A 15,893-nucleotide genomic window follows, 5' to 3' on the forward strand; every position below is an offset into this window, starting at 1 on the left:
AATGGCTACAAATGCCTTGTTCACAAAAGACTTTATTATCTAGTGATGCATACTGAGAACATACAGAAATCTGCATGGTCCACTTCACATGCAGTAGAACAATCTTCACTTTACAATAAGTGAGTGTCAACTGTTTATGCAATAGACAACACTTTAAAGTCACAATCTTAAAGAAAAGCTTCATTTACAAAAGAAATAAAAGGTAAAGAAGCAATTACCGCTTTTAAAAAGCAGCTGCTTTGTTCAAGAGTGGAAGGTTTATGCCTGTATTGAAAGACAACATGATCACAAATAATGAAAACAATGAACAAATGAAAAAACACTTTTACCATAAAGCAGTACACTTTCAAAATGACATACAAATAGTTAAAAATTTCATTATGTTGTCTATCTAACCTTTAAATATGAGGACTTTGAGAATTAGGCCTCAACATTTGTAATTAGTAAATGAAAACTATGCATCGTTTCTATGTCACTAGGAACTGTATTTAACAAAATGTATATAAAGTCTATAGCAAGTTGATTTTAAAAAAGTAAAGTTAATAAGAAACAGTACACTGAAGGCGCTCTATCCATCAAGCGCGTACTCTTCAAATTTTAAATGTGATGAACAGAACAGAAATTGTAACTATGCCACAGTTGCAATGCCAAAAAATAAAACAAGATCAGTTATCACACATGCAGGGAATTCTGCCACAAAGCTATTATCCCTCATTTGTCAATTATTCCAATAAAATAACATCTTAAAACACCAGTGATGTTGATGGTTTAGCTTACCTTCAGTGTACTGAATGTTGTACACAACCTGCTTTAAAAGAGGAGACCGTCCCTGCAGGCAGGCTCAAGAAGGAACAGACCCCTTTCGGCACTGACTACACCAAGGGCATGCTGCTGTGGCCTGCACACACACACCTAGGAAAACGTGAATATAAACAGCATTTATGCTGGCCATTTTATCTGAAGACCAAAATGAAGCCAATTCTGCTAAAAACGAATCAACCACCCATATTACTACTCATTTTATAACAGATGCTTTTGTCTTTTATGTGAACTGCAACCATATACATTAGCACTGTAATTTTGTGCAGTCTTGGCAATTAAAACAGTTCTACAGTGAAATTTCACATAAGACACAAAACAGATTAGCTAACATTTCTAAAAGAAATATCACCCTTGGTGTTAATTCAAATATATCATGCTTCCTCAAATTTGCTGGAGAAATATTTATAAGTTTATATACATTAATAATAAACTGCTGTGAAATTTCTTCAGTCTTTGTATTTAATTACTCAAACCCTTGGAGTTTCTTCATCTCGTTTAAATTTTTTCCTGGATGAAAGCATGCTGTAGGGCCTGGTTGATGCTAATTCGCTTAGCTGGGTCCAACATTAGGATCTGGTCCAACAAGTCCTTTAGCTGGTGTACTTTTTTACGTTGGTCTTCAGGAAGTCGCTGGCACCCAATCAAGTCAGCCAACAGGTCCTTAGTTGGATTAATGGTGCTCATGACAGTAACTTTCTCCTAAAAATAATTTTTACAATGCGTATCTCTAAATAAATTACTAAACAAAAACGACTTACATCAGACTGTTTTTTTTGTCTACAAAAATATTAAGAATACGTATATCAATCACAATCAACTGCTCTTTTAAAATTTATGTGGCTTTCTTTATCCTCTACATCTTTTCAATAAGTAATAAAAAAACTTAGACATATGGGTAGTTCACATCTATAACCCCAGCAATTCAGGAGACTGAGGCAGGAGGATCTCAAGTTCAAAGCCAGCCTCAGCAACATAGCACTAGGTAACTTAATAAGACACTGTCTCAAAATAAAAAATAAATAAAAATGGCTGGACATATGGCTTGGTGGTTGAGTGTCCATAGGATTAATTCCTAGCATCAAAACCAAAAACAAACACCCCCATAAAAAAAAAAAAAAAACAAAAAAAAAAACAACAAACAAAAAAAAAACCCAACCAAACAAAATTCCCCCAAAACCAACCAAACAAAAACTGCAAATAAACAAGCTGACCAAAAACAAAACAAACCCAAACAAAAAACCCAAAAAAATCTTAGATGGAAAAGCTCCCCAAGTTAGCAATGAAGACAAAGAGTAAAAACTGGTCAAACTGTACTTTCCCTACTCTTAAGTGGCAGGAAACAGACATGTAAACAAGCTGATAACAAACATGTGCTTTGACAAAGTTATGCACACAGTACATGTATACAACATGTACTTTTGCTAAGGCTTGAATAAATTTTTTTCTAGGAGATGAGGAGGCAAATTAAATTAGCTCAGGGAAGTCTGAACCAATGTCCCTATCATTCAAGTGTAAAATGGTGGGGATAAAAGAAACTGCTAAAGGTGGAGTTCATACCAAAAAGAACTTTGTCATTCTGAAAAACTCAAATATCATAGATAGTAGGGAGCCAACAAAGTATTTTAAGCAATAAGAATTAGCATAATCAGATTTGTTTTCAGAAAGATCACTCTAGAAGCAGAACACAAGCTGAATGGGAAGCAAGACCTAGGAAGTGATCCAAGAGCATAGGTGATGAAGGCCTGAATATGACCTATCACAAAAAGAAACTCATGATGATACTGAAAATCATCCTTTCATAACCTGACATATTTTATTGAGAAACTGTTTGACAGGAAAAAGGAAATTAAAAAATATTTTATTTTTTTTTAAATTCACAGCTCCATGTACCACAGAGTACTCAATTCATTTAATGTAGCACACTTAAAAACACTTACCCTCTCTGTTACTTTATCAACTTCTACATACATGAAGTTCAGATTTTGATCAAAATGTTGGTCTTTGAATACACCTTTCCGAATCATCTATAAAACAAGACAGAAAAATCTGGATTTTAAACTTAAAATTATAAAGCAGCCTGGGCCTACTAACAATATTTACATAAGTTTATTATGTAGTCTCTCTTGGTATTAGTTTCTTGCTTTCAGAACTTATTAACATCTTTGGAAAAACTAATCCAAATGCTATACCTAAATTACTAATAATATGAAATGACATTTTCACAGTTACTGACAAACAATTACTATGATACAGGTAAGATTTCATTAAAACAAGTGTCAACGTAACTAATTTGTGCAACTTATTCTAAACAAGTTCGATGTAATAGAATTTGAACAATTCTAAAAATAATAATGGATTCTGATCCATAAGAAAAATCTGTTAAAATGTTTCAGGAATTGAATAAACAAGCTGAAATCTTAGAACAGCTAAGATACAGAAAGCCCTCTCATATTTTCATAAATATCTTTCTCATAAATAAAGTTGTTCCTTCATGTTAAACAGAAAACTAGTAGGATAGCTGAAGCACTAAGGGTGAGCTTTATGTTCAAAACATATCCTAATAAGTGAATTTTCTTGGTATCCTCCTTTCCCAATGACTTCTAATCTTTAACAAGCTAATTATCAAGCTCAAAGTTCATCTATTCTTTCTCTAACCACCAAGCACTTCTTTCATTTTAACTAAACCAGTCTACATCTTTTTTTCATTTTATCTCCCAAACACGTAACAAGACTGAACTCCTCCTCTCCCCATCACTGAAAATGTTCTTTTGATAGGGCTGGGGATATAGCTCAGTTGGTAGAGTGCTTACCTTGCATGCACAAGGTCCTGGCTTCAATCTCCATCCAGCACCACACACACACACACAAAAGTTCATTTAATAGCTCTTGGGTGATTAGAGCCACTAATCTGAACATCAGAAACTTGTAAAGAGCTAAGGAATGAAGGTAGACATCTATCTACCTCTCTAAAATCTTTTATTTCACACCTATAATGGTATATGTCCATCAGCCTATACAAAAACTTGAAAAATTAAGCTAATGTCCTACCTTATTTGGCATCTTTCCTTTGAGATCCATGGCGAGTTTCAACATATGGTTGTTGGTTTTGCCAGGAAATAAAATTTTTCCAGTGTAGAGTTCATATAAGGTACAACCTACAGACCACATATCTATACCATAGTCATAGCTTTTACCTATAACTGAAAACAAAATGCAAGTTTTTAATATATCAATGACTAACTTCAATTAATTATTTTATTTCCATTAACGGGGACTATCTTGACTTTGATTATAATCATAACTTGAACACGTCAGTTTGGCAATTAATTTTGTGTTCTTCCCAACTAATTCTTAACGAAGACTCTTAAAACTTCAAAAGTAGGGGTATGGGAGAAGTGAAGGGTCAAAAAGAAAATATATATTCTTTTTTTCACTTCACCTTTGGTGGAGGTGCTAACCAACCTCAACCAAGGCAACAGGAAGAGAAAAAAAAAGGTCCCATACAATCCATAAATGTAATAATCAGACCTTGAATAACCAAGAGCAGTCTTCTAAAGTCGAGGATTTTCCACACCTGTTTTGCTACTCTTGCTTGACATGATCAAGACTCCTGCCACAACTACTTTCATTCCACCTGAGGAGGATGAACTTGCTATGGTTCCCTTCCTCATGAATGAACTCGAGCAGCTGCTGAAGTGTGATGGAAAACAGTGCTTAGACATTACATATGCTGTTTCCACCGCATATGATGGCCCAGGTCAAAGAACATTTTGAGAAACTTACTGATCTCAGGAGCACGATAAAATCTACTGACAAGATAAGGTGTTATGTCATTATCTGCAACATGTGAAGCCGATCCAAAATCACAAAGCTTTAAAATTGTTTTTGATTCATTAACCTGCAAGACATTTTTTAAAGAAAATTTAGTTCATGTCAGGAAAAACAAACACAAATGAATAATTAAAACGGCTTTAAGAAGTTTTATTAATTCCAATACTGTGAACAAGAGCCATTTATAAAAATTCCTATTCTATTTATAACTTAATTTTCCTAAATATGAAAAATTAAGCTCTCCCAAATATTTTATTATGATTAGTAAAAAATTTTTTCAGTGAGGAATCATGGGATAAAACTAAATATATTTAATTTTAACAAAGAGCATTTAAAAAAGGGTAGGATTGAGAGAAAAAAAAAAATCTAATTTCAGGAGACAAAGCATCTTCTAGAAATCGCCTGAATACCTGAGTAGTCAAGTTGCTCTCCAAAGAAACATGAAAACATTTGTTAATAACTTAGATTTCAGTTAACTTTCAGTTGCCACAAAATTACAATGGCAATGAAAGCAAAAGGGTGATTCAGGTTAAATTTGGACTGGAAATTTTTTTTTTTTTATATGAAGCTGGTCTAGATTTAGCAATCTAGCAATCATGTCAAGTTTAAAAATATCAAATCCCTTAAAATATAAAGAAGATATTAGTCAAGAAATGTTAAATATTTGGCAAAACTGATAAACACGAACTCTATATTAGTCATTTGTTCTTGTTTCCTTTGTAAATACTTTCACATACACAGTAACAGTGACATCTGCTGAGAAAGGCTGGAGCTGCTCCCATGACTGCTGCCACTCATGAGTCAGAAGCATGTGCAGGATTAACAAGTGAAGATAATTCATATTCCAGAGTCCCTTCCCCCCTTCAAAAGAGACACACACAAATTCCGAGTTGGGACTTGAACTTGGCCCTATTGTTCCCACCCCAAAGAAACATAACACTTTAGCCCTAGGGACTTTATAGGAAGGTATCATAAACATATTTGGTTTACAGACTTGGCTATTGTAAGCAATATCCTCAGAACTAAACTATAACAAATGATTATTTTAAATTGCCATCAATTACAATTTTCTTTATTTTGGGAATCAGGAAAATAGATATCTTAAAAATGGAAAATTCTTTTAAGAAGCTTTTTTAATATTGTGGGCTTATTTTGTGCTAGGGAATGAACCCAGGGCTTTAGCATGCTAACTAAGCACTGGCTCTACCAACAGCCCCTCATATGAACGTAAGTGAGCTATACAACTTCTACTCCCTCCAGGAGGAATATGGTAGTTTCCCACACTGATGGCTAAAACCACAGGCTAAAACATTGAGATTTTCATTAACAAACATGAGCTCCATATGTTTTCTGGGTCTATTTTTTCCTCAGAAAAAAGGAAAAGTATTCAGTTTCTAAAACCCTATACTAGTTTAGTACTAATTCAAGGAAAAACTAAGCGCTAAAACCGAGAGCATCTAAGATATTGACAAGTGTCTTAATCTTTAGTCTCCACGGGTTTTCACTGTATAATTATCTTCTAAATTACATGTTTTGATGTGGATACTACATTTCACAATAAAACAGAAAGAAACATTTAAAGAAAACAACTATGAAGTTGGCTATGCAATTCAATTTTACAATCTGTTTAAAAAATGTACCTTCTATCTCACTGTAATTATTCAGCAACTCTAACCCCAAGTTAAATTAGATAGAGTATTATTAACACAATGTAAGCTCAGACCACATGTGAAAAAGGAATAAATATTAACAATCTGGAAGGAATAATCAAGATATTAAAAAGAAGAAAAAGAAGCCTAAACTAAAGAGCCTAAGGAGTTCTAAAACTTTAATGTTAAAGTCATATTTTTTAAGAGTTTACTGTGTCATAGTTTAAACAGTTCCTAGTAAAGGACACCTTACATGTTTGGCCTTTCCTAAGGCTCTCTTGGATGCATTTAAGGTGTGCATTAAAATAAGAAAGAAAGAGAAAGAAAGAAAGAGGCAGAAAAGCAGAACATGTTGCTGGCAGAGAATACAGGAATTCTCCAAGTTGTGAATATGCTTACAACTGTGAACACCACAGAGCAAGGTGAAAAAAGGGGCCAAGGACAGGTGTGTGAAAGTATTAATCACAGTATCATGAGGATGTATTTTCAAATTTCAAAACCACTACAAACATTGTGAAACCCATGTTGTTAAAACAGAAGTCACTAATAGTGAAAGTCAAACCTTCAAGAGATGCCTCTCAATATTACACCTAAAACCATAACTGAGCTTTTCTGTTTGGGCTCCAGAAGCCAGTTTCTAGAGCAATAAATAATAAAAAAGCGGGGATGGGGATTACTTCTAGGTACCTTTTAAACCCAGAACCATATATCTGCTCAAGAGAGGGTAATCCCCTTAAACATCCCTAACTCCATCCATTTATAAAAACTAAAGAAGAAAGAAGTGAAAATTTCTTATTTCAAAACAGCAACATGTGTAGCAATTTTTAAAGACACCAGAAGAAACACACTATTACTACAAAAGCATTCTCGGAGTTATTGTATACTCTGAATCAATGAATCTGAAGAGGTGTGGGGGGGCACGGACAAAGACCCATTTCCTCTTTCTTCATAATTTTCTGTAAAACTTCAGGGCCCAATTTCCAAAAAAGGTACAATTTGGTCAAGTCATTCATAATTGGTGTTATTAATACTCTGACTTACATTTCAAAGATGTCTTTTCTGAAATAGTAATAATCATATTTCTATTTTAAAAAATGGATATAAAAAGTAGCCTGGTTGTTTTGACTTACCAGGATATTGTCTGGCTTGATATCTGCATGTAGGATATTGCACCTTTTAAGGAGTTTCAGTGCCAGGAACAATTGCTGACTATAGGATCTTACAGCTTTAATATGAAGACCAACATCCTTACCATATTTTTTTAATACCTCTCGTAAATTCATACTTTTAGGAGAGAAAAAACAAAAACAAAAGGAATTAAAATGCAAACTAGAAATATAAAAGGTAAAACATTTTCAAGTATAAGTTAAAATGAAGTACAAAACACGATTTACATTTAAAATATTCTGTTCCAGAATCCCCCTCCCAATCCTTGACAAAAATTATTTTACATTGAAATGAGAGCATGTCACAGTGTGCATACACAACACAACTTCTCAAAGTCAACTTTGAAAATAAATAGAAGCTGGGCATGGTGGCACACATGCCTGTAATCCCAGTGATGCAGGAGGCTGAGGCCTAAGGATGGCAAGTTTGAGGTCAGCCCCAACAACTTAGCAAGACCCTGTCTCACAAAAATGAAAAAGGAGTGGGGATACAGCTCAGTGGTAGAGCGCCCCTGGATTCAATCCCTAGCACTACAAACGGAAAGATGCATGATAAAATTCATATTTTTAGAATGAGCTTTTACCTTTGAAATCTCTACAATGAAACCACAGTTGAAGATAAAAACTGTATTTCTACCCAATCACTTTTACTCTTTCATTCTAGCTTAATCCTTCCCTTGAAGTATTTAGTTTTCAAAGACGCTGACCTACAGACTACCTGAGATTAGTGTCAGGTACATAGTATATAGTCAACTATTAGTTTACATATTAATTATTGTCAAGAAGTTAACCAAAGCTAAAAAAAACAAAAACAAGAAATGACTGAAAAACACTAATCAAATACCCAGAAAATTGTCATAGCATTGATCTAAAATGAGTTTGGTAGAGATGAAGAAGCTACATTTTTAAAAATTTAATATATAGGCTTTGACATTGTACCTGAGAGGCTCAAATACGAGACAGAGATGCTGCTTGTGATAAAAGTGCCTGAAGAGTCGCAAACAGTGAAATTTGTCATCTGGATCAGCATCATTAAGTTTTTTCAAGAACTCTAATTCTTTTAAACCAGTCTTTTGCCTGCAATGAAAAAGAAAGTTAGGCCTAAACTAAACATACACAGAATTTATGAGAATAACATTTGCTAGACCCAATCTGATGTACCATGTGCAACCATTGGTGATGTGGAAAAGTAGTGTTTTTTTTTTTTTTTTGATGGTGCTGAGCCACCAAACTGAGCCATATCCCCAGCCCAGTAGTTTTGTATTTTTTAAGTTGGGACTTCCCAACAAAACACCCTTTAAGACATCAGTAAAAATCCATAACACTTGTAATATTTCAAAACCAGAAAGCTGACATTAATCCCAGCTCAGAGTGTGCTATAGATTATGTACTGAAACACAAGTAAGGCAATTATCTATTCTATTAAAGGAAAAACATAAAATACAATAATGCACACTATTTGCTAATAAATCAGTTTTTATTTTGTCACCATATATTCAGTGACACTTGATATGATCTTTTCATTTCTTACCTCTGGTCTTGAGTTAAGATAGTCATAGCAAAAGATGTTGTATAAAGTAAGCAGTAGAAGGTATGTGCTTACGATTATACTAGTGCACATAGTAGGTACTGAAAAATTAATTATTATAATTATTACATAATAGACGTACTGAAAAATTAATTATTACTATGGTTCTAGTACTTTACACATAACAAATCAAAAAATCCAGTAAAAGAGAACTGTTTCCATTACTTTAAAAAGGCAATACTTATTTTAAATTGTGTCACATTTTAAAAAATATTAGAAAAAAATGCTCATTCATAAATATCTGTGTTAATATTAAAGGCTCCAACTCATTTGTCTCCTGAACTTACATGAGCTCATTGTTTCTGATGATCTTAACAGCCACTTCTTGGTTGGCTCTTGCATTATCTCTGGCTCGTACAACATTACTGAATACACCTTGCCCAGTGTAGCCGTACACATTGTAACGCTTATCTAGGACTTCACCTATGTTCACACCTAAGAAAACAAATTAAAAATTTAGAGGTCTTACCATAATAACGAACAGAAAACTGGAAACACAAAACAATCACTTAAAAATTGTGTAAAAACTGTACTATGCGGTTTTCTACAAGAGGGAAAATCAGGATTTGAAAGTCATTCTTTCAAAAATATAGTTAGAAGTTATATGCCCATTTAGATAACTACAAGAAGAGTTTCTGTTCTAACACTGAGTAGGGAAGAAATGTTCCATGAAACATTTTCAATTGTATTCTTGCCTATCAAATACTGCACTACTGGCATTCAAAGTTCTTTCTATGTCATTTTTCTTGGTTTCAGATCAAGAAAAGCAAGTGATAGACCTCTTCCTTCTAAGGCATTATTTTGTGGCTGAAAATCACTTTGATTAGATTTAGGTTGTATTATCAAGTCTTTATCTCACCTCAATTTGCGATGCTTCTTGGCTGCTTACTAGAATACAATAGGGATTCATGCAATAGGTGCATGTGCCATACTTTTAAGTGATGGTACTGTGATGGGATTTTTTGAAGTTCTCCAACAATATGTGACTACATCAGGCAAAGTGTTTGGTTACAATAAACTCCTAAGTTAATAAGAAATGTGAACTTACGATAATAGCCTTCTGCATCAGTCCAGTTATCTCTGAGGTTGGGATTTTCTTTGAAATCTTTTCCAATGCCAGCAGCCCTAAGTCGAGCACTCTGAAATTAAGGAGACATACATTATTTACTCACTTAATCACACATTCAAAGCACTTTCTTTATAACTAACAACAAAACTAGCATTTTGTCACAAATTAAATAAATACAATATAGCTAAAATAGGATTACCAAATTGTCTTATATTACAACACCACTCTGGGGAGAAAAAAATAACAAAGAATCCTCAAAAACTAATGAGTATGATTAGTTCATTATTTAAAAAAAAAAAAAAACCCTCAAAATCAGATCTGGCTTTCTTTAGCTGATGTTATAATGTCCAACTCTTTCCTACCAACTTTAACCATTTCTTTCACTGTCCTCTCCATGAAGACACTATGTTCTTTTCACTTATGCATGAAATTTGACAGTTGTTGGCTGCACCAGTTGAGCCTATCTGGAAAATTAATCTACTACTTGGGATCAATCTTCTTTTGAACTTTGCTTCAATAATAATAAAACAAATAAAAGCAATAGCTTTTGGCATATGAACAAATATCCAGAAGATTCTTTAATACTGCTATAGTTTGGATCTTCAGTGTCCCCTAAAAGGCTCATGTGTTGGGGCTGGGGATGTGGCTCAAGCAGTAGCGCGCTCGCCTGGCATGCGTGCGGCCCGGGTTCGATCCTCAGCACCACATACAAACAAAGATGTTGTGTCCGCCGATAACTAAAAAATAAATATATATATTAAAAAAAAAAAAAAAAAAGGCTCATGTGTTGAAGGCTTAGTCCCCAGGGCAGCACTATTAGGAAGTCTTTAGGTCACTGATGACAGGACTTTGAAGGGAAATGCGGAATCCCAGGCCCTCTTCACTCCCTTCCACCCTTCCTGACCATGAGGTGAGTGGATCTGTTCCACCATGTATTTGTACATTCTGTATAGCCTAACCACACACAGGGCCATAGCAATGAGGCCATGTGACCTTTGACTCTTCAAAAGTGGCAGCAAAATTAAACATTTTCTAAATTGGTTATCTCAGGTATTTCATTATAGTAACAGAAAGCTGAATGACACAAGTATCACCTAGGCAAATGAAGGCTAACAATACTTCAGTTGGTTCAATACTTCATTTGATCCTCTCTTAATCCATTTTTTGGTATCTCTCTTATAGTTTATACATCACAGATTACTGGAGGCAATTGCTAATGAGTTCATACACTAATTCTACACCATTAATTTTCCCTATTGTGTTTATCTTCCCTACTTCCTCTTACTAAGACCTTATATTTCTCATATCCTTTTAAATTTATATTGAAAATAGCCTCACACTTTTGAGTGCATTGATAGTTGTTCTCAACTGCATACAACACAGAAGTCTAAAAGTAGACTAATAAAGGCCTGGGAAATACTGACATCACTTTATCTCACCTAATCACCACATGTATGAATGTACGCTTATTTACATGTGTATTGAGACACACATGTGCACATAAGTAATTATACATGTAGTCGTTTGATGCATGACTTTCATGAAGCTCTCAAATTACTCTGCTGTGCTTGCTTTAAATTTTTTTTTTTTTTAAAGAGAGAGTGAGAGAGAGGGGGACAGAGAGAGAGAGAGAGAGAATTTTAATATTTATTTTTTCTTAGTTCTCGGCAGACACAATATCTTTGTTTGTATGTGGTGCTGAGGATCGAACCCGGGCCGCACGCATGCCAGGCGAGCACGCTACCGCTTGAGCCACATCCCCAGCCCCTTGCTTTAAAATTTTGATACAAATTCAGATTTAGAGGAAAGGTACCAAACTAGGTACCCTTCACTCAGATATTAACATTTATTATATTAGTGTTATGCTCACTTCTGCGTGTATGTAAACAGACATACACATATTTTTACTTTGTGGCACTGGAGATCGAACCCAGGAGTACCCTACCACTGAGCTATACACCTTCTTTCTTTCTTTAAAGATGGTCTTGCTAGGCTGCTGAGGATGGCCTCAAACTTGTAATCGTTCTGCCTCAGCCTCCTGAGTCACTGGAATTACGGGTATGTCCTGCTTCATACACACATGTATTTCTTATATATATTTTACTGTAGTTGATTTAAAAATTACTTACATCAAAATATGCAGCAAACATATCGTCAGATTCTGTAAACATATCAGGTGCTAAAAGTTTTTTCTGAGATGAACCTTCAAAAAAAAAAAAAAAAAAAAAAAAAAAAAAAAAAAGAAGCCTTAGTATTTGAAAGATGAAAACATACAAATTGAAATATAAGTCAATGGAAAGTCAGTTAATAGTAGTTAACTTTGGCCACTGTTAAACTTAAGTAAGCAAGTAAAGAGCTGAACAATTTTGTATTAAAGTGAAAGTATTCTTTTAAAAACAAACACATCCCCACCCCACCCCCGCCAAACAAAAACTATTTTAAGGGGCTGGGTTGTAGGTCAGTGTAAAGCACTTGCCTAGCATGTGTGAGGCACTGGGTTTGATTCTCAGCATCACGTTAAAAAAAAAAAAAGTAAATAAATTCAATAAACGTCTATTAACAACTAAAAAAATTAAAAAAAAAAACTATTTTAAGTTTGTACTTTAATAAATCCTAAAGGATTAATATTCCCACTACAGACAACATATCAATATCAATCTGTATATATTTGTTTCCTAAAAATTTCCACAGAAAACTGCACAAAAATAAACCCCATGACCTTAGGAGGCTGAGGCAGGAGGATCACAAGTTCAAAGCCAACCTCAGCAACTTAGCAAGGCCCTAACCAACTTAGTGAGAACCTGGCCAAAATAAAAACTAAAAAAAGGGCTGGGGTGGCTCAGTGAAGTGCCTCTAGGTTCAATCCACAGTATTTAAAAAAATAATAAAATAAATAAAAGCAATAGCTTTTGGCATATGAACATATACCTAATTTCAGTTACTATACAGAAATGTGAACTAATTAAAACTACAATGTGATATTAGTTCTCACCTATAATACTGGCCCCAAATCAAGAAGTATTAAAATAATTTGCCAAAAGGCTCTGGATAAATAAGCACTCAGACACTGCTTATGGGATGGCAAAACTGTACAACTCTTATGAGCAGAGTTTGACAATATATAGCAAAAGTACTCATGCACTCTTGTAACCCGCAATCCCACTTCTGGCGAACTAATGGAAAACAGTGGCCAAGCATTAAAAATGATTTAATGCACAATATTATTAATTAGTATCCACTGACAGCCAACTAGACACAAATATCCAGTGTTAGAAGACTGAATAAACTATGAAACATGCTCTAGAAAGAAATAAGGAAGATCATACAGATGTGTAGTTAGTATGCTTTTTTGTATGCGCAGACAGGATATAAAACACTCAAAGGTCTTAATAACTTAAAAAACAAAAAACAAACTTACTTTCTAAAGATCAAAAGCAAAAGGACTAAACCTAAACCTAAAAAATTCCTAAACCTACCAAATTGGTGGCATAGCTATAAAGAGGAGAATTATTTTAAGTGATTTTAAAACACAGAATTATGACTATATACCTTAGGATATGGTATAAGGACAGAAAGAATAATTATTTAATAATGATAATTCATACTCATGTCTCTATAATATCCTATAAGTAACTATGCTATGCAAAACAAGGTTTTCATTGTAAGAGAAAAAAGAATACTAAAATCAAAAAGTTACCACATAAAGACTGGGTTAAATCAAACCCACTGTGGTTTCTGTATGGCCTGTTTTTACACTTTTGGGAGGGAAAGAGAAAATCAAGAAGACTATTTTGGGGCAAATTTAAATTAAACAAAATTCAAATGTCACTGTACATAACAATATTTTTGCTTGTTTTGAACACAGCCATGTCCACTGATCAGTGCATTATCTGTGGCTGGTTTTGCACTCCAAGAGCATAATTCAGAATATGGAAAAAAGAGGGCAGGGAAGTCTACAATAATGTATCTACTACTTGACTCCTTATACAAAGATTGCTGGCCCTTGTTCTAGAAAATAAGAAAGCTCTTTTAAATACTAAAACAGTTGATTCAGAGGACATTTGAAATCTACTAAAAAGGGCTGCCTCCATACTCTGACTGAAGAGAAAATAACTTGAGCTTAAACAAACAAAAACCAAACGGCTAAAGACTCAAACATATCAACAACAAAAACCAAAATGGTACTAACAATAAAAACCCATCAAAATTGAACAAATGGGGCTGGGGATGTGGCTCAAGTGGTAGCGTGCTCGCCTAGCATGCATGAGGCACTGGGTTCGATTTTCAGCACCACATAAAAAGAAAATAAAGATATTGTGCCCACCTAAAACTAAAAAATAAATATTAAAAAAAAACTGAATGAATACTAATGAATTTTCTCTGGAGATTGCTAGGGCACTGTTTTTTATTATAAAAATTGGTCAATACACAGAAATAACCATACATTCATCCTGCTTTTCCTGTACAAACTATATTCTGGAATAACCAAAAGTGGAAGTTTCTTTCATAGAAGAACTAAAATTTAACAATTAAAAAGAATGATAGAAAAAAAAAATCACCATATTAGAACCCCCAATGAAATAATGTACCTTAGTAATGATCAAGGACTGCTAAAATCATTAGGTAAACATCCAAAGGCAAACTATATTAAATAGATGTGGTTCTCATATCCTAACACATTCTTTCAATGGCAATAAAACAGGACAACTGTACACCACATGTGATACAACAGTACAACACTACTAATATAATATTTTTGCCAAAAAAATTAAACCTAAATCTACTGGTTTCTAATGTAAGCTATTAATTTTCAAGAAATACTGGAGTTAGAGGAAATCTCAGTACTCTGATGAGTAGTAGCAAGAGGAGAAAAACAAAACAGGATTAGAAAGAAAGAACTACTAAAGCTGAAGAAAGGTTTAAGAGATATCTATCCCATATGATTGGATTTTGAGTCAAACCATCCATCTGTCAATAGACACTTGATAATAAATATTAAGATTATCCATTTCATTACATATACATATTCACCTGAAAATCTGTTTTAAAATGCCTCAACAAGCAGAACAGAAGGTGGCAAAAATGTGGGAGTTCATTATACTATTTTTTGGGACATGTGAATGAATAAAGAAACATTTATACAAAACATTCATTACAATATATCTAATATATTACTGTGATATAGTTAGCAGGAGCAACAATTCTATTCCTTTTCACTTTTCCTCAATCCCAAATCTCATTGAAAGTATGGTCTCTCTAAAAAGTTATACAGCTGAAAATTCAGAGAAATGCATGGCCAGGACAAAAATCTATTTTACTCACCATTATTCTGTTCAACAGTCATTAAATTATGCTTGGCTTTTACTGATGCCTCAAATGTATCAACGTTTTCCCGTTCATACTCTTTAACATCAGCAGCTACTCGCTCTAGGATGTCATCTGGAGAAGGTGATCGTGTTCTAGTACTGCTCTGGGGGCTGCTTGGTTCAGATGGTACAGACATATTGCTATCTTCAGCAAGGTATTTATATTTCTGTAATTAACAATATGACATATTTTCATGAAACTGGATGCTAAATGAATTTACTACTTAATTTGTTAAGAGTTGTTGCACTGAAAAGTTAACAGTGTCCATGTAAAACAACAATATTTATACCTTGGTTTAATCAGATCCACGATCCCTTATGTAATTTCAAAATTCAAAAGAATTCTCAAGTTTGCCCCCTGCCTGTTTGGTGCACATTAACCATGTGGCAAAACCTGACCTG

General features: G+C 34.0%; 1 protein-coding gene across 7 annotated transcripts in view; it reads right to left on the reverse strand.

The window, feature by feature from the left end:
• Nucleotides 1-218: 218 nt before the first annotated feature.
• Nucleotides 219-15,893, reverse strand: part of PRP4K (pre-mRNA processing factor kinase PRP4K) — a 36,567-nt gene continuing 20,892 nt past the window's right edge. The window contains exons 6-16 of one of the 7 annotated variants that reach the window (XR_014022306.1): nt 15,448-15,658; nt 12,255-12,328; nt 10,105-10,195; nt 9,344-9,491; nt 8,408-8,545; nt 7,433-7,586; nt 4,606-4,720; nt 3,871-4,022; nt 2,760-2,846; nt 1,241-1,521; nt 219-912 (exon numbers count right to left, since the gene is read on the reverse strand). Coding sequence is in view for 2 of the 7 variants with exons in the window: in XM_081296315.1 (XP_081152441.1) it covers nt 1,318-1,521; nt 2,760-2,846; nt 3,871-4,022; nt 4,606-4,720; nt 7,433-7,586; nt 8,408-8,545; nt 9,344-9,491; nt 10,105-10,195; nt 12,255-12,328; nt 15,448-15,658 (1,374 nt within the window). In the remaining 5 variants the exon portion in view is untranslated. The other 6 variants (XR_014022307.1, XM_081296315.1, XR_014022308.1 and 3 more) reach the window with 6 other exon arrangements.

Source organism: Spermophilus citellus (assembly GCF_964194105.1).
Source record: "Spermophilus citellus genome assembly, chromosome: 5".
NCBI classification, from domain to species: Eukaryota; Metazoa; Chordata; class Mammalia; order Rodentia; family Sciuridae; genus Spermophilus; species Spermophilus citellus.